General features: G+C 38.9%; 1 protein-coding gene across 3 annotated transcripts; it reads left to right on the top strand.

Moving 5' to 3' along the window:
- The first annotated feature begins 40 nt into the window (after window positions 1–40).
- Window positions 41–17,687, top strand: CCNK (cyclin K). 3 transcript variants are annotated; one of them, XM_030482705.1, is made up of 11 exons: window positions 41–444; window positions 1,961–2,227; window positions 3,263–3,344; window positions 3,927–4,058; window positions 4,849–4,954; window positions 5,095–5,152; window positions 7,008–7,177; window positions 8,744–9,024; window positions 13,039–13,072; window positions 14,132–14,203; window positions 16,373–17,687. In XM_030482705.1, the coding sequence occupies exons 2-11, from the start codon at window positions 2,031–2,033 to the stop codon at window positions 16,993–16,995; spliced, it is 1,755 nt and encodes a 584-aa protein (XP_030338565.1). In that variant the 5' UTR covers window positions 41–444; window positions 1,961–2,030; the 3' UTR covers window positions 16,996–17,687. The 3 variants fall into 3 exon arrangements, with proteins under 3 accessions (XP_030338565.1, XP_030338567.1, XP_030338566.1); XM_030482707.2 differs by having other exon boundaries at window positions 338–440; XM_030482706.1 differs by lacking the exon at window positions 41–444 and adding an exon at window positions 462–705.
- The last annotated feature ends 18 nt before the right edge of the window (window positions 17,688–17,705 follow it).

Below are 17,705 nucleotides of genomic sequence, written 5' to 3'. Positions count from 1 at the left end.
CCCCCTCCGGGGCCCCCGGCAACCAATCCTCAGCGACCAGCCGCTCGCCTTCGCTACCGGCCTTAAAAAAGGGCATGGCAGCTCCCCCATTGGCTAGGATTTAACCCGTGCCTTCAGGCTCCCATTGGCTTCTATTGCTTGCAATCTTCTCCCGCCGCCTTTCTGATTGGCCTTCTTCAAGACTACGGGGGCACGTCGCCCGCCTGCTTCTTGCCCTCAGCCGCTGCTGAAGGAGACGGGATTGGCAGGGGTGTAGGGGTTGCCGCTTCTCATTGGCCATTTAGGCAAGCACGGGCTCCGTCCTCGCGCGCTGTGTGACGCCGGGGTGATGACGTAGCAGGCGGCCTGGCCTGGTTCCCAAGATGGCGGCGCGCAGGGCGCGGAGGCTGCGCTGTCGTTAGAGGCTCGGCGCTCCGCTGGGGTCTCCTCTCCCGCGCCTGGTCTGTGAGTGCGCCGCGCGCGTGCGGGGCCGCGGGGCGCCGGCGGCCGGCGCCTCCCGCCCCGCCTTGGGGCCGCCCGCTGGCGGGAGCCGGGGCCTGGCGAAGAGGGGAAGGGAGCGGAGAGGCTGGGGCGGGAGGGAGCGAGCGAGCGCCTCCCCGGGCACCGGCAGCGGCGGGCGGGCCGGCTCTGGGAGCGCTGAGCACCCCCTCCGGCGCGGAGCTGCAGGGGACGGGGCTGGGCTCTCGGGCGGCTGGTTCGTGTAAGGTAGGATGGAAAAAACCCGGGGTCAGGCTGCCGGGATCGTCTATTAATCGGGTGCGTGGAAAGGCAGCAGCAGGGCTTCCATGGCTCTTGTCGGTCCGTATGGTTTGGATTGGGGTGCTTGAGATAGTTCCTTTAGGATGTTTTCGGTTATTCCACTTTTGCATTCAGAGATGCTTTCGCTGCATATAGAAGCAGCTCTCGTCGCTTCGGGCGGTTTTAGTGCTAATTGAGTTTTAAACTGTTCAGAGCTTAGGAAGCGAAATAGCTTGTAAGGAAGAAGAACCTTAATTGCTGTAAAAAGTAACGCTTTCTTGCTAAATACGATACGAACGTGTGGTCGTGGCAGGATGCCCTTTTGTTGCTTTTCGAAATAGTTTTAAGTAGCCATTTGCTTATTTGTGGTAAAGCTTGAATTGGTCTGTGACTGGTATCATCGGTTGTGAAGGTTTTTCCAAAACCAACGTGAAACAAAGACGGTTTTCTTTTTTCTGAAAACCAGAAACTTCTGACGTTGATCGAGATGCTGAGCACAGGCATCGTTTTTCTGGCAGTTCGTGTGATTTCTCCTTCCGTTTTCAGAAGGGAAACATCTGGAAAATTAACAGCTTAAAATTAAGAGTTTTAAGTTTGGGTCTTCCTCTTACAGTTTTGCTTAGAGCAAATCTGTTGCATCATAATCGTTATTTATTAAGCGACATTTGCAGGTGATTGGAGTAATTTGAGCATAGTATCTGTAGCTCATTGAATTACAGTGAGAATAGACTGGTACAGGAAAGAAATAAAGGCAGTGAGACAGTCTCCATTCTGTCTGTAAATTGAGGCATGGCTGAACATTAGTCATACACACCAGAAAGTTGCCTGTAGAGCTTGGTGATGTACATACATGGAATATATATACGCAAATGTTATGAATAGTGAGTTGATATCCCCCACCAGCTTTTAAAATCTTGCTGCTACCATCACTGAACTGTTTTTCCTTATTTTATGGACGAAATAGGTGAAAGTTGTTCTACTAAGAGCTAGCCGATAGAGCTGATAATGCATTCTTGAAGTTTCTTTATTAAACAGGTAATAGCAAAGATGGGGAGGATAAGGGCAAGGTTAAATATTTTTTGTCTTTGAGTGTAGAAAATGTCCCTTCTAATGGGCAAGGCTAAACACCTTCCTCTTTACTCATCTTTGAGCAGGCAGTGTGTGTGTGGGGGGGGGGAAATCCCCTCCTTTTTTTAAGAATTCCTTTTGTATTTTCTTAAAGGTTCTGAAGCGACTATCTGAAGACTTCCTTTTTGAAAACTTCAAAAGCAAGAACAATTCTGTTTTAATAAATGAAGGAGAATAAAGAAAATTCCAGCCCTTCTGTAAACTTGGCAAACCTGGACCATACAAAGCCATGTTGGTACTGGGATAAGAAGGATTTGGCACATACACCGTCACAGCTAGAAGGGCTTGATCCAGCTACTGAGGCACGATACCGCAGGGAAGGGGCCAGATTCATATTCGATGTGGGAACACGTTTAGGGCTGTATCCTTTAAACTCATGTTACTGTGAAATGTCTTTATGAATGGGGACTTTATGAATGAATGTACAGGAATGTCATGTGCTCAGCTGTTCAAATGTTTCTTAATCATTAACCAAAATCTCTTTGCGTTTACTTTTGAGGTAATGTGTTTCTGCACAATTTTTATCCATTCATTGGGTAAACAACATTTCAGCTGAACCATTTTGGCAACAGAGAAGTGAGGTGATACAGAATTGTCAATTAAGGATAACTTTTGGCAGTTGTGAAACTCAGTCTTTTATTACATGAATCTGTGTAACTTCTAGAGTCTTGTATTTAACATTCAATTTGCTATATTGAATATTGCAATTCCGTATTTTGCCTCTGAGTCTTATAACCTCTGCCTCCCCACTCTTGGTTTTTTTTCTTTGGTTTGGTTTTTTGTTTGTTTGGTTTTGGGTTGTTTTGTTTAGATTGGAGTTTACAACTTTGTATATATTAGTAAGTTCCATTCTCTCATAGACTGCCACTTAAACTTCTTGCTTCCTGTTATATTCCTATGCTTCTTTTAATCCCCTCAGTTCTTTGTTTAATAAAACCTGGTGAAAACGAAATTTTACTCTTACTAAAGAGAAGAGTAGGGAGTATGTTCAGAGTTTATTTCCCTTTGTAGGTGTGAATAGTTAGTAACCTTCTTCCACACCAGCATTTTAATGTGAAATGGTAATTGTTCTGTTCTTTTATGTGCTTATTGTGGGTTTTGACCTTCCCTGAAGCAGGTGTGATTTAACATCAGGATGACCTTGCATGGATCCTCTTATAGATGTGATTGTGACTTTGCACACTTCCAATAAATGCTTCTGGGCTGAATCATAACATTTACAGAGCCATAAGGGGTTTTGTGGCTTTTTTTCCCCTAAAGCTCCCATTTTACTTGTGTTGTTTTCTAGCTGGTCACTGAACTTGAGGTACTTGATACAGCAGAATATATGTTTTCCTCTGTGCATGTTTGGTTTTAAATTTGTTTTATGTTTGAAAGTCCTTATTCTGCACCACAGACATTATGATACTCTAGCAACCGGAATAATTTATTTCCATCGGTTTTATATGTTTCATTCCTTCAAACAATTCCCAAGATATGTAAGTATTTACAGTATTGATGACCTTGTGCAGTGATTGCACTAGGCATGCGCTATTGAAATGGTGCTAAGTCACTTGGGTGCTACTGCTGGCCACCACTATGAATGATGAAAAATAAGCATTTTAGCTTTTAATCATAACAGCTTAAAATACACTGTTCTTGCTTGTTTATACATTTCTATTCAGGCTTAGAAACACTGACATTGCAGTTATGTCTGAAGATACTGTTCTTTAGAAGGAATAACAGCTATAGTGCTGGCACTCCTGTGTTGGCTAAAAGAAAAAAAGAAGTGTAATAGCATTTAAAACTCCTTGATAGTCCAGGTCAAATTCTGCTTTGGGTTTCTGACCTTGAAATAAAGTTGTATAAAACAGGCAGTCTTCCAAATTCTGTAGTTTTTCCTGTGAGAAAGTAAAGGTTTAAATTAACACTATAATAAAATTAGAAATTAATATGCTCATTAAGTCTTTACGGGGAAACTTTTACAGAACTGTTAATGGAAACTGACAGTGCTTTTACAGTGTTAGACTGTATTGCCTATCTGCATGCAGACAACTTTTTGAAAGCACTTTGTTTTTTAGGTGACAGGAGCCTGCTGTCTCTTCCTAGCAGGAAAAGTTGAAGAAACACCTAAGAAATGTAAAGATATAATTAAAACAGCTCGTAGCTTGCTAAATGATGTACAGTTTGGACAGTTTGGAGATGACCCAAAGGTAAAAACACTCATGTTGAAATTGATTTCATCCTACTGCTCAAGCAAAGTGAAATGCATTCCTAAGAGCACTGGCCGATTTTCAGTTGTTCAGATTCAAACTATACATTCAGCATACATTTATGGCTCTTTTGGGTAATGTGATAGGCTTTGGGAGCCTACTGGGGTAATTGTATAAAAAATTTACATTTGATTTCAGGTAAGTTCCACTGTTATTTTGTAAATTAAAGTAGTTTTGAGTAATTCTGGTCAGAGCTAGAAATGTCATTGACATAAATCATATTCGACAGTCTTAGTGTCATTTTAGGAAGCCATTAATAGCAAATCTGAGGTCAAGTAAAAGAACTAAATCTCAAAAGTATTGAGAAGTTTCCTGTTTAGAGTACTTGACTTAGCAAAAGTATGCTTCTCTCAAAATTTGCTTATTATAAATAGCAGAAGGATCTGAAACTCAGAAAGAAGTGTGGTGAGAGCTTACCTTTTTTTGTGATTTTGTTGATCTGGCATTTTCATGCTGTGTCTGGTTCAGTCCTTTCCTCCATGAAGGGAAAGGAATCTTAAACACCATATCTTCTCTCCTGACTCAAGTACATGTGAAGAAAAAGTATCTGAGTTCAAGATAATGTTTTAAGTTAGAAAGATTTTTGTTCTTCTCGGGGACAAGCCCTAATCAAGCAAAAGCAGACAAGCACATTTACCTGGAGACGTATGTAGTCATGCTTTATATCAGCATAAAGTATTTGTGCCTAAAAGAAGGAATAATATTGTGGTTACCCTGTAACATTCTCTAGGAAGAAGTGATGGTCCTTGAAAGAATCTTACTACAAACAATAAAGTTTGATTTGCAAGTGGAACATCCATACCAATTTCTTCTCAAGTATGCCAAACAGCTCAAAGGTAAAATATTACAGGGTGAGCAAGTAATACCTGCTATTAAGTTTCAGAACTTAATTTACATTAAAAGTGCAAGAATACTGTATTCCAACTGTTTGTCCTTCCTAATTTTTTTTCTGGTAACTTTCCCGATTGTTTTTCAGGAGACAAAAATAAAATTCAAAAACTGGTTCAAATGGCATGGACTTTTGTCAATGACAGGTAAGGCACTCCTACAAAACCTTTTGAAAGTGAAACAGTTACTGTTGCTTACTTTAGTCTGTGATTAGATATTTCTTTGACAAATGTTTGTTTTCTGCTTGTTACATATTTTCATGATTGTGTTCATAGTTTTTCTTCTATCATTACCATGATAGTTTCATTGAGCAGGAAATTTAGGATGAGTATAGAAGTAGACCATTAAGACCTTTGCAGTTTTGTGGTAATGATTTAGTGCAGCATTAAAAAAAAGTTCCTGTTCGAAAGAGCCAAACGAAATGGTAGATGTCCAGGGTAGAAGCTGACTTCGTGCCCAATCTGCGATACGTGGCACTTCCTGGGAGAAGCTGCCACTTCCTAATTCCATCATGTTGGTCAATTTTTTTTTATTTAAGTGATATTTTGGTAAAAGTAAACTAGCCATTAAATTCAGGGAGGAATACAGGTTTTAGTGCTAGATTTATAATTTCTTAAATATTGGATTCGCAATACAAGGGTCACATCATTTAACAGGAGTGTATGTAGAAGCACTTTTCATGTGTAGTGTGGCACCGGAAAAAAAAAACCCAAAGCCAAAACAAAAAAACCCCACAAAACAGCCGAATGCATCTTAGACTTGTTGAGGAGGATTCTGCAGAGCTGGGCAAATTAATTCACCAAGGATGCTTAAATGTAATTTTTAATTTCCAGAGAAAACCTGAAGAAAATGTATAAGTGGTCTGACTATCCAGAAATGCTAAATACACTGCTTTCAGTCATACCTACAGCAGTAGAACAGCTTAAAAACAGATGTGCATTTTTATTCATACCCTAATTTGTAGTACCTCAGTGTGGGTCCAAATCCTATAGATACCACCTAAAATCTCCAAATTAATTTGAGCCAAAGTTTGCTTAATGTATTTGGATGTCAGGAGATACTTTCTTCAGCTGCTGTCATTCTTGCAGGTGATGGTCTTACAGGTGGCACAAAAATATGGTTTGACTGTCACCACTGAGATTGACAGGGAAAACTTTAAGGACATAATAATGAATTTGCAGAAACTTAGCTGGCTAGCTGGAGTTAAAAGTCTTTAAGCAGATCGTAAGTTACAGAATCTTGGAGGAAAACTTAAAAAAGGAAAACGAAAAAGAAAACCAGATCTTGTCATTTAAATTTAATATCAGGAAGCAGTAAATTTGATTATGACGGGAACTTAGTTAATATCAATAATACCAGTTATCTTAGCATTAGCTTTATCAGAAGCTATTCAAGAGAGAACCTTTTACAGTTTTTACAGCTTGATGTAAAACTTATATCGTGCTTTACAAGTTGGCTGTTTAGGGGAGAGAGGGATGGGTAGTATTTGTTTACATTTTATAGCAAAACATTGGGAAACTCCAAAATCCAAATGTGTCTATCATTCCCTAACCAGTTAATGCAGTGACAGCACACTTGTGTAGCAATGAACATGAACACTATGTTTAGTTAACACTACAGGTAAAATACAGTGGAAAGTAGCTGCCCGTACTTAGAATATAATGCTTCCACATTCATATAGTTTTAGGTTTTCTATTTTTAAACTCCAAACTTGATGTTCATAAGTGGTGTTTTGCTTGTATAGACGTGCCCTCTGCATTATCTGTGTAAAATTACCTTGTTTCATGATAGCAGTAGTGCAGAAACAGTTAGTAAACTCTTTTGTTTAACAAGGATCTTAATTTTAATTGCCTGAGATGTTGAAGTGTTGTGGGATTTTATATCCTGTTAGTTATAGTTGTTGTACATTGAACTGTTGTAATGTGACAGTCAGAGATATCTTCATAGTTGTGGGGGTTATTTCTTACTACTGTTATTTATTTTTATTTATTCGTATTCCAGTCTCTGCACTACACTGTCGCTGCAGTGGGAACCTGAGATCATAGCTGTTGCAGTTATGTACTTAGCAGGCCGTTTGTGTAAGTTTGAAATACAGGAATGGACATCAAAACCAATGTACAGACGATGGTGGGAGCAGTTTGTCCAAGATGTTCCTGTTGACGTTCTGGAAGGTATGAAAAAACATTTGCCACAGACACAGTATTTCCTTTAACTGTGTGACCTAGGTCGTAAATAAATGCAAATTGCTTTCTATCTAGCTTTCTATCTATTTAGTCAAAATAATCATGTGTAGAGTATATAACTCAGGTCACATGTGCTATGCCTTAACCAGGTTTTAAATTAAACTCATTAGACTGGCTTAGTCTGGAAGCACACTTGGTTATCGTGATTAGTCTTCTGGTCAGTATTTGCTTTATGATTTATTTAGTTTATAACATAGCTAATTAGCTGCTAAATTGTCATGGTGTGTGTTTTCTATTTTTTTAATTATTCCCTTTTCCCCATTTTAAATAAGCAGCCTGATGAACACTGGAACTAATGGAGCCTGATCTTTTTCCAGTGGTTTTCTCATTGGTGATTGACCTCTTCAACCAAATTATGCTAGGTGGTTTTTTGGTTTCGTTTTTTGGTTTTGTTTTTTGTGGTGTAGCATGACTGAGGAACAGATTATGAGGGTGAATTCTGACAGAGGATGAATTATGAATCTTTTTCATCAATACAGATATCTTGATACTATTGCCTTTGTGTATAGATATTGCTTACATTTACGTGCTGCTTGTCCTCTTGAGGGAGAGAACCCCAGGAAGTTCATAAAATAAACCTAGACCTTTCTTGACTCTTGTTAAGTAAATAGTGGTTATGTGGTCACTGATCTGTCTTCATTAAAGTTTTTAATGTCTTAGCTGGAATAAATGTCAGGCGAAGCATACTTCTAGTTCTGTAAATTGCTTTAGATGCCTTTAAAAATTGATGTTTATTACAGTCTGGCATTGGATTCTAAGGATTTTTTAAGTGAAATACCATGCGTTGCTGTTCAGGTCATTTGACCTGTGTTGCTCTTAGAACTTTTAGGTGAACATCCTACAGTTCTAATGATTTCTTAGACGGTTACTTGCTGTGTTTTTATTATGGCTTTTTTTCAGAGTTCCTTCAGTTTCAGATAGATCCTTTATTGAATCCTTGTCAAAGAAGGTTGTAGTATGGGCATTTCTTCAGTTTCTGCTACTGCACCAGTGAATGCTCATGAAAAAAACTCATTTAGCTTTCCTAGAAAGGTTTTCTTGAGTGCTGATCTTGCACCTGGTTATCAGTTGGTCCTACATGTTTCTTACAGCCTTGAGCTGCTGATGTGTTGGAAATAGAGTTTAGTACTAGCCCTTTACTTAGTTTCCTAAAACTTTTTTGACTAGCTTAACTAGACATGTAAGTTTTAACATATAATCTTCTTTCCCTCAGTTTCTTACTGTATTACTACCTTGTAGTTACACAGTTACATGGCTCTCCAAGTGCACAATAATGGCATGTGGTATATTAATACCAAGACACTGTTCTTCTGGAAGGTGTGCATATACCTTTACATATTGTTCAGCGCAGGCAGAAGAAACTGAAATGCAAGTATAAATTGAAAAATAGGCTGTTTTAAAAGAATTAAGCTGAGTTTATAATTGTATGTTAAATATACACTTGTATATTATGGGAGTATAATACTTTGGAATTTTTTTTTTTTTTTTTTCCAGACATCTGTCATCAGATCCTGGATCTATACTCACAGGGAAAACAGCAAATGCCACATCATACTCCTCACCAGTTGCAGCAGCCACCATCTCTTCAATCCACACCCCAGACACCTATGGTACAGCAATCACAACAGTCTCAGAGTTCAGAGCAATCACAAACTCAGCAGCAAAAAGATTCGCAGCAGTCAGCACAGCAACAGCAGCAGCAGCAAACACAGGCACAGCAATCTAAAAAGCCCTCTCCCCAGTCAAGTCCTCCTAGACAGATTAAAAGACCGGCAGTAAGTTTAACTTTGAACTTTAACTTGCATTTTATTTTCAAGCTGATCTGACATTCAGTTGATTTAAAGCCTGCAGTGTGCAGCAGACTTGTGTTTGCTTTAAGAATGAGCCTGGTAATGAAGTTGGTATGGTAGGTAGACTTCCATTGGTTATATGGCAAGGTATGTTAGTGTAGATGGTAAACTTCACCGGTTATATGGCAAGTATGTTAGTTTTGGCATACCGCATTTGTATTCCACTTGAGGTAAAACTAGTGGAGAGGCTTTTAAGTCAGCACAAGCTAGTAAGGTTCTGATTGTTTGTGGTTCTGTACTATCAAGTTCTGGTTGTTTCTGCTATTAATCAGACTTGATTTAGGGAGGGTCTCTTGTGCCATACCTGAATGTATATATGCACAATGCTGATGACGTTATTTGACTCTGGTCTTTGATTACATTTCTCTTACATAGAATGCTGACTTATAAAAGTATGTCAAAGTTTTTAAAAAGAGCCTTTCAAAATAATCTAGTAACAGTAGAAGCCTATAAATGTATCATACATTAAGGTCTCACTTTGTCTGTAGTATCACCTCATTGAAAATAAGAAGGTATGTTAGCAGTTGGATAATATTACAAGTACTCAGAGTGCTTTCCCACAGTAATCAAATTCAACTGAAGCTTTGGATTTTTAATCTGCACTTTTTGTTGTTTGGTGGGGTTTTTTTACTTGTAAGTTAATTTAAAAAAAAAAAAAAAAACCACAAAAAACAAAACCCACCCCAACACCCCCCCCCAAAAAAAAACACCCCCAAAAAAAACCAACACCCCAACTGAACAAAAAAGGGTTAAGGTGTTACCCAAATCTTCTCCCATATACTTAGTAAGAAGAGTGTTTTAAGAAGTAAAATCTTTGGAACAAGTCCATTTAGAAATGAAATTTTTTGTAGCTTTTGCTCATTGTAATTAATGCATGCCCAAATTAGAGAACAGATGTCAAGAGGAAAAAATAAAAAAACCCAAACCAAAGCAGTAACAAAAAAACCAACCCAAAACCCAGGAAGAAGCAACAAGTGATAGAATGAGATAGAATTCGAAGTGTGCAGCACCTTTCTGGTAACAGCGTCCCAAAAAAGAGAAAAATGTAGTGCTGTAAAACCTTGGTCTCTTGTAATTGCAGGACATATCCTACTACTAGAGGGAAAACTCTGCACTGATTTGTATAGTCTTGGACTGAACTTCAGAGTTGTTCAGGATAGAAAGCTGATAAAATTTGTTAATTAGCTTGAAAATTGGGAGAGCTCTTTATAGGTAGTATGTATTTCTTTTCATACCACTTCTACCACTGGCATAAATGCTGCTTGCTTGGCTTGTTAGATCTGTGGGGCAGGGAACTTCTCCTCCCCACTCCACCCAGCCTTTCCCACCCCCAATAAAAGTGCCTGGGACATCATCGAATCATGGAATGGTTTGGATTGGAAGGGACCTTAAAGTGTAGTTCCAACCCCCTGCCACAAGCCAGGACACCTTTCATTAGACCAGGTTGCCCGAAGCCCCATCCAGGCTGGCCTAGAACACTTCCAGGAATTGTGTAGCCACAACTTTTCTGGGAAGCCTGTACGAGTGGAAGTGAATAGTACAGATAAAAAGGTAAGTCCTGGTACATCGTAGGCATCCAGAACAGATGTAGAGCAAAGTGTGACTCAGTAGCACTTCTGTAGCAGAACAGCACAAACAGCATGAATTTGAGAGAAGCAAATGTGATGGTCTCAAACTGTTCTTTCTCGGAGAGCAGTCTAGGGGAACAAGATGTGTAGCGTTTGAAAGATCTGCTTGGTGCTTCTAAAATGTTCTTCAGTTAGATGTCCATAAACCTTACTTAAAATGTTTGCCTCCTATAAATAGGGCTTTGTGTGACTTCTCCTTTGGTTTGTACAAGAACATAAATACACTTTGTTCCTGGAGGCTAGATTTTCCATTTACAAGAACTCATATAACTCCATTACCTTCTACTGAGCCATGATACTTTCAACTAGCTGAGGCATTGGCCCATGACTTACAGACCTATATCAAATGTCTAAAGTATCTGCACATCCTTTACATTTCTAGTAGTTAAGAGTGCTTTAATGTTCAGTTGACTTCACTAAAAATATACTGGTGAATCATTAGATGTAAATAGTATATTTAGTTTGGTTAAACTAGAAATTGTTAGTGGGAACAATTTCAATGCACATGGAAACAGCACTAAAAGAACAGTTCTACTGAGGTATGGATTTAGCTTATTAAATGACAATCAGTGTGCTAAAAAATAATGTTGACCCTGGGATGTCATGGCTGGAGCAATACAAACTATGGTGCAGTAGAAGGACCAAAAAATCCCTCATCTCTTTTGGCAGCTGCCATTGTTAAAGAAGTGATTTAATTTTTATAGGCTTTGGTTTTGTTGCTTCTTGATTTTTATTTTTATTTTTTTTTTTTTTTTTCTTGGCTCCAGTTGCTTCTTCCCTTCTAACTGTACTTCAGTGACATTATATTCTGAACATTACTTCATGTTAGCAAATGCACAATAATGGAGTTACTTGCCTCTTGAAGTAATCAACTGACTTCACAGAATGAGTGATTTTTGGGAATGTTGCAATACGTAGTGGAGACTTGCTTCTATTTGAACATGCAGGGAGATCTGATGTTTGCATGCAGTTTTACAGGCAAAGAATTTAGTGCTAGAAAATCAAGAAAAGACCACCCAGCAAAATGAAGGCAGCAGATGAGTTTTTGAGAGTCATCAGGAAAAGTATGTATGTTTGGAATGGGAAGGTAAAGATTGTTTTTAAAAAGCAGGAGAGCAGCCAGAAAGAAGGTGGCTAGAGATGAATTGAAATGACTATGAATATAAGAATGAGGTAGCCACAAGCAGGCCTTGGGTACCTTTGTATTGGACAGCAAAAATCTTGAGGATACCCATCAGAATTAAGGAACATTTTTCAAGTTGGAGTGAAATATATGTTCCTTCTTGGCATGGAAAGTAATGTGATGGGGGCTGAGCAACAGTTTGATGAAGGTAAAGCCACTGAGGTAGACGGTCCCTTAAAAAGGACCCTTTCATTCAAAAGACAGAGAAGCCATGTACCACAGCCCTCTAACTTTTATCATTGATTTTAAATATGTTTGTAACTATGCTTATTGTACTTAAAATTTCAGTGAGGTTTTCTGCTTTTCTCGAAGACCATCAGCTACCCATCTCAGTTGGACTAGGCAAGCTGGAAAGACTTTTCACAACAAAACCACCACCACAAAAAAAACCCAACCAAAAACTTGGGATTGAAAGGATGATGGGAGGTTTTGTGCACACTTTTGCTCAGTGTGCATAAAGTTTATTTTCTACCATAACATTTGGCTTTTATACAGTGCTTTCCATCTGAAGGCTTCTGAAATGTTTTACCCTGAGCAACACTTTCACTGCCCTCCTGTCCTGGTAAATAAAGCATAAAGGCCTGAAGTGATTTTGGCAAAGGTTGAATGACAGGTCAAAGCAGAATCGGGAACAGAGTCCAAGTCTCTTGCTTTCAGCTCAGTGAGCAGTGTACTGGACCGTGACGTATGTGCAGTGGATGATAAATAAGTTAAATGAGATGCAGTACTCAACAGTGAAAACAGCAGGAAAACGCTGTGTCTAAAATAACCTGCTATTTTATTTTTTTTTTTCAGTCTTGTTCATTCTGCCAGTTAAGCTGGGCTTTCCCAATGTGATCTGACTTTGGTCAGTGTTTGTATTGCATCTGTCTAAAGAGACTGGACATTATTAGCCTTCTAGTAAAAATACAGGAATGAATAAAGGGTTTGTCCTGCCTCCTTTTAGGGAAGGGAGGAGGAAACTGGTTCTGAGTTGGAGACTGGTTCTGGTTTAGTCAGAGCTGTACAAAAGCTCTTCAGCAGGTTATAAGTTGCTTCCTATTTTGCTCTCTTACTACCATTTTAAAATGCTTTGTATTTTGCAAAGGTCTTATTTATTTATTTATTTGTTTATTTATTTTTAAACAGGCTGTATCTCCAAAAGAAGATACAAAGACATCAGGTAAATTATGATATTCTGTATTGCTTGCATTTTACTGTTTTAACCAAAATAAGTCATTTGCTCATGTACACTTTGTTTGCTTACGGGCTTGGCAGATTTAAACTATTTTGGTCCTAGCAATGTGTCTTTAAATATATACCGTAATTATTTTTAAAATGTTCCTAAGTGCAAAACTTGAAAAAATGGAGTATATCTCTTCCCCGAGTGGAGCCCCTTGATACAGTCTGGTCAGTAGAAGTCTTGCTAGCCTACTCAACTCTCAATGTATAACTCCATGCATCATTTAGAGTAGTTCTTTAGCAAGCTGTGGGACCTTGAAGCAATTGAAAGTACCATGTCATTAAACAGCTGCACTAATGATAAGTCTGTTGGTAGTCAGTGACATTTGTTATCAGTTGTTGGCATGGATGCCACTGAAAAGTATTTTGTATCAGTGTATAGCCTAGATTAAGAAATGCTTCACTGCAGTGATCACATCTACTTCTTTTTGTTTGTTTGCGGTTTTTTTTTCTTCATTTTGCTGTTCTGGAACAAAGTATTTTAGGATAGCTAGGATGTGATTCTGTAACCTTTTCTTAAGTAAGTCTGGCACTTCCCCCCCTATGGCTCTGCAGATAGATTCCAGAGAGCTGTCTCTTTTCCCTTCTCCTGTGCAATTGTAGTTTTGTTTTATTTCTAGACACGTGTTCCCCTAGCAGAAAATAATTCAACATTTTCTTAGATTTGTTTTAACTATTTACAAGTTTTGTGCTAGAAAATGTACACGTGCTTATCTTCACTTACATACTGTTCCTGGGACAACTCATCTCTAGTTATAAAATACACAGCTTGAACTTGTAGCCATGTGTTCTTTTGGAAGACTTTTATGTGGTGCTTGATGCCACTTTATTCATACAAAGGTCTATATTTTAGGTTTTTTTATTAAACATAGCTAGTATATAGGATTTCCACTGTACTTTTGCATAGAGTGATATGATAATCATTAGTGTAAGACCAGAGTTGGAATTTGGAAAATATTGCAGAGCAATGGTCAATTAGGAACTTCCAAATGTTTTTTAGAACCACCACCATCTAAAATTCCGAAAATTGAAACTTCACATCCACCAATACCTCCTGCACATCCACCTCCAGGTAAGCTTTCATTTTCATAAACACATTTGCTCTTGCTGTTAATTGCCTTGCTTTTCATTCAGATGATGGTCACAGTGTGGGGCCAGGGGTTGTTGCCTTGATTAATCAGCTTGGCAAGTAAAAGCATTAGGTCGGTAAGCTCTAGAGGGAATTTGATTTTGGTAGCACAGGCTTTTCCAGGCAGAAGCAAAGAAGTTATGATGGAAGCAAGACTGTCCCAGGTGGACAAAGGCAAAACAAAGTTGTTACTGTTAAAGGCCTAGAAGACTGTAATTGCCACTAGCAGGCAAAAAAGGGACTTGCATGCTCAAAAGGATGCCAGATGCCATATTACTAAAGTATCTTCCAGTTGTCCTATAGAAGTCCTCCATGTTACATCCTTAGTATAGAAATTCTTCAGGTGTGTAACTTTTGAACAGTAAGGGAGATGCTTTCTTTGCTGTGTCCCAAAAGAGGGCTTGTATCTGCCGGAGAACTTTAACATTGCACACATCTTATGTTTGCAAAATGAATCGTACTGTTATAAAAATGTGCTTCCAGTGACTTGATGCATTAGCTGTCCTTCCAGTGACCCTTAAATATGACATAAATATTTTATAAAGCATGGTCCATAATGTAACTCTAAGATGACAGCTTCTAATAGGGAACTATAAGAGAGAATAAGTGCTCTGAAATATAGTAGGACCGTTTTTCCTGTTTGTTAAATTAAGAATGAAGGGGTTCTTCTAAATACCATGTTCATTATTCCTTCAGTTGTTAAAATCTTGAGTGCACGTCTTGCATCCAGAATTATTCTGAAAAGGAGCAAATGGGGAAATTATTACCTGCTATAATTTAGGAACTAGAAGTAATTGAAATCATAGGTACCACAGCCAGCATACCCACCTTGCATGATCTAATTATGTAGTTGTCCCAGGGGACAATTTTGCTGTTAAAATTATGACTGCTTAGATAAGGTAAATCCTATGCAGGCAGGTAACGAATTTGTTTCCCATGTTATCTAAAATTTTCCTCTTAGAATTTATACAAGCAAATCATTCTATGAGCACTGAAATATTTTAACAACAGTCTTTAGAGGCCAACTCATCTTTTGGGACTCTGAGGTGAAAATCAAGAATATTTATTGACCAAATGAACAGAAGTTCTAGAAAGGGGATTTATCTCAAATTTAGCACTGTCAGTTTAGTTGTTGTATGTCACTGGAAATTACTGCCCTACATCTGCTTCTGAATAACTTTTCTTACTGAACAATGTCTTAGATGTTTATATATACAAGCAAGGTGGATGTCAAGGTGCCGCAAACTTTTGTTTTGTTGTGCATTTTAGTACTGACTGTATGACCATACAGAGATATTGCCATAGGTCAGTCGTCTTATTGTGGTATTCCTTACTTTATAACATCTGCATTAGGAGGAAAAAGAAATAATTCTGATTCTTATTTAAAGAGAAGACAGCTTAAAGCATGTTCTTCTCAGAAATGGCCAAGTATGGTTCTGTAAAATTCTGACCTTTTCATGAACTTCCCCAGACTGTCAGGTAATGAGTTCCCTGAAACTAATCAGTGGAACAAAGCTGATCAGATTTCATGTCCCAAGCAACCTATTGCTTTTTCTTACTTACCCTCCAGTTTTCATTTTACAAACAGGTTTAGAAGCAAGTGTTAAAGACTTGAGACTTCAGGCTGTATTCTCAAATAATTTCTGAATGTGGGAGGCAGGTGAAGTGCAGAGGGTAATCCCAGGCCACCTCCTGGAGTATAAAAGAGGTAGAAAGGTGTCCTCCTCCTGCACTGAAGAAGATTTGAAGCATGATCAAAAGATTTTTGGTTTCTTGGGTCCCATGACTTCTGCATCTGCTAGTTGTAGTTCTGTCCATCCAATCTGCTAATTTCTGCTGACTGTAGAACAATATTTAAATTGTAAGAAAATAGTAGTAAGAAAGGAAGATGTATTTAACTTTTAGAATGGGAAAAGCTGACCTTCGAGCTTTGTTAGGCAGCTTACTTATTTTCTAGTGGCATAAGAAGGTCTGACTGGATATCAGATGGCATTCAGAGACTTGGAGAATTGAGTCCTCTTTTGATATGTTAACTGGAAGAAAAATATAAAGTATTCAGAAGCTGATATTGCTGCTATCCTTCAGAAAAATGAGTGAAATTTTCTTTTGCAGAGCGCAAGCCTCCTTTGACAACTGCAGTTTCAATGGGAGAAGCAGAGCAATCTGCTACTGTGGACTCAGTAGATATGCCAAAGGTCCAGATTCCTCCCCCTGCTCATCCTGCCCCAGTACATCAACCTCCGCCTCTGCCGCATCGTCCCCCGCCCCCACCCCCCACCAGTTATATTACAGGGATGTCTACTACAAATTCCTATATGTCAGGGGAGGGTTATCAGAGTCTTCAGTCAATGATGAAAACAGAAGGACCAACTTACGGAGGTTTACCACCGGCCTACGGACCACCAGCTCATCTACCGTATCATCCTCATGTCTATCCTCCCAACCCTCCACCACCAGTTCCTCCTCCACCCCCTGCTTCATTCCCCCCGCCCAATATTCCACCTCCCACTCCAGGATATCCTCCTCCACCCACATACAACCCTAATTTCCCACCTCCAAGACTGCCTCCAACTCATGCAGTACCACCTCATCCACCTCCAGGGCTGGGAATGCCACCAGCTAGTTACCCCCCACCTACTGTTCCCCCAGGTGGACAGCCGCCTGTACCACCTCCAATTCCACCACCTGGTATGCCACCTGTAGCAGGACTTGGACGTGCTACGTGGATGAGATAGCATGAGGTAATTTGCACCATATCCCTTTCTAGGCAGGAGTAGCTAACCAAAACGTACATTGTAAAGATGAAGAGGAGGGTAATTTGTATAATTTAGATGAAGAAATGAGGAGGTGAATTGAAAATTTAGCTGATCTGTTTGCAGTATTGTTTATGGTGAGTTATATAGGCTTCTAGATTTTAATCAGCTTTGCAGTATCCTAACTTTATACATTTGACTTAAGTTTAAATTGTCTTGAGTTATTCCAGCACTGGATTACTTTGTACTAGCAAAACCAGCCATATTGGCTCAATTATATCAGCAAGAAGAAAATTTCCTTCTAGAAATCAGTGCCTGTTTTTGCCTATCTAAAATAGCCGGATACCATGAAATTTGATCTGTAATAGGAAACTTTTGTGTTTAATAATTAAAACACCACAATGCCAAGCGTAAAAGCTACTGTATTTAAGAGAGATTCTGAGTGCTAGCTGACTGGAATCATTTTGAGGTGTTGGCCTTGCTGATATTTTTGTTTTGGAATGTACTGGTATCTTAAAGTATTGTATGTTTACACCTATTTGCAAATTCCTGTACATAATATATATATTTTGTAAGTGTGAAAGTCTGAATGTAACAACCTACTGTGATGAACATCCTGGTTATAAATGGGACTACTTTGCTCACATCTACTCAAATAAAATTGGTTCTGAATTTAGTGGATTTCCAGGTTT

This window comes from Strigops habroptila, chromosome 4, assembly GCF_004027225.2.
Source record: "Strigops habroptila isolate Jane chromosome 4, bStrHab1.2.pri, whole genome shotgun sequence".
Lineage (NCBI taxonomy): Eukaryota > Metazoa > Chordata > Aves > Psittaciformes > Psittacidae > Strigops > Strigops habroptila.
This window is presented reverse-complemented; position numbering and strand designations above follow the sequence as displayed.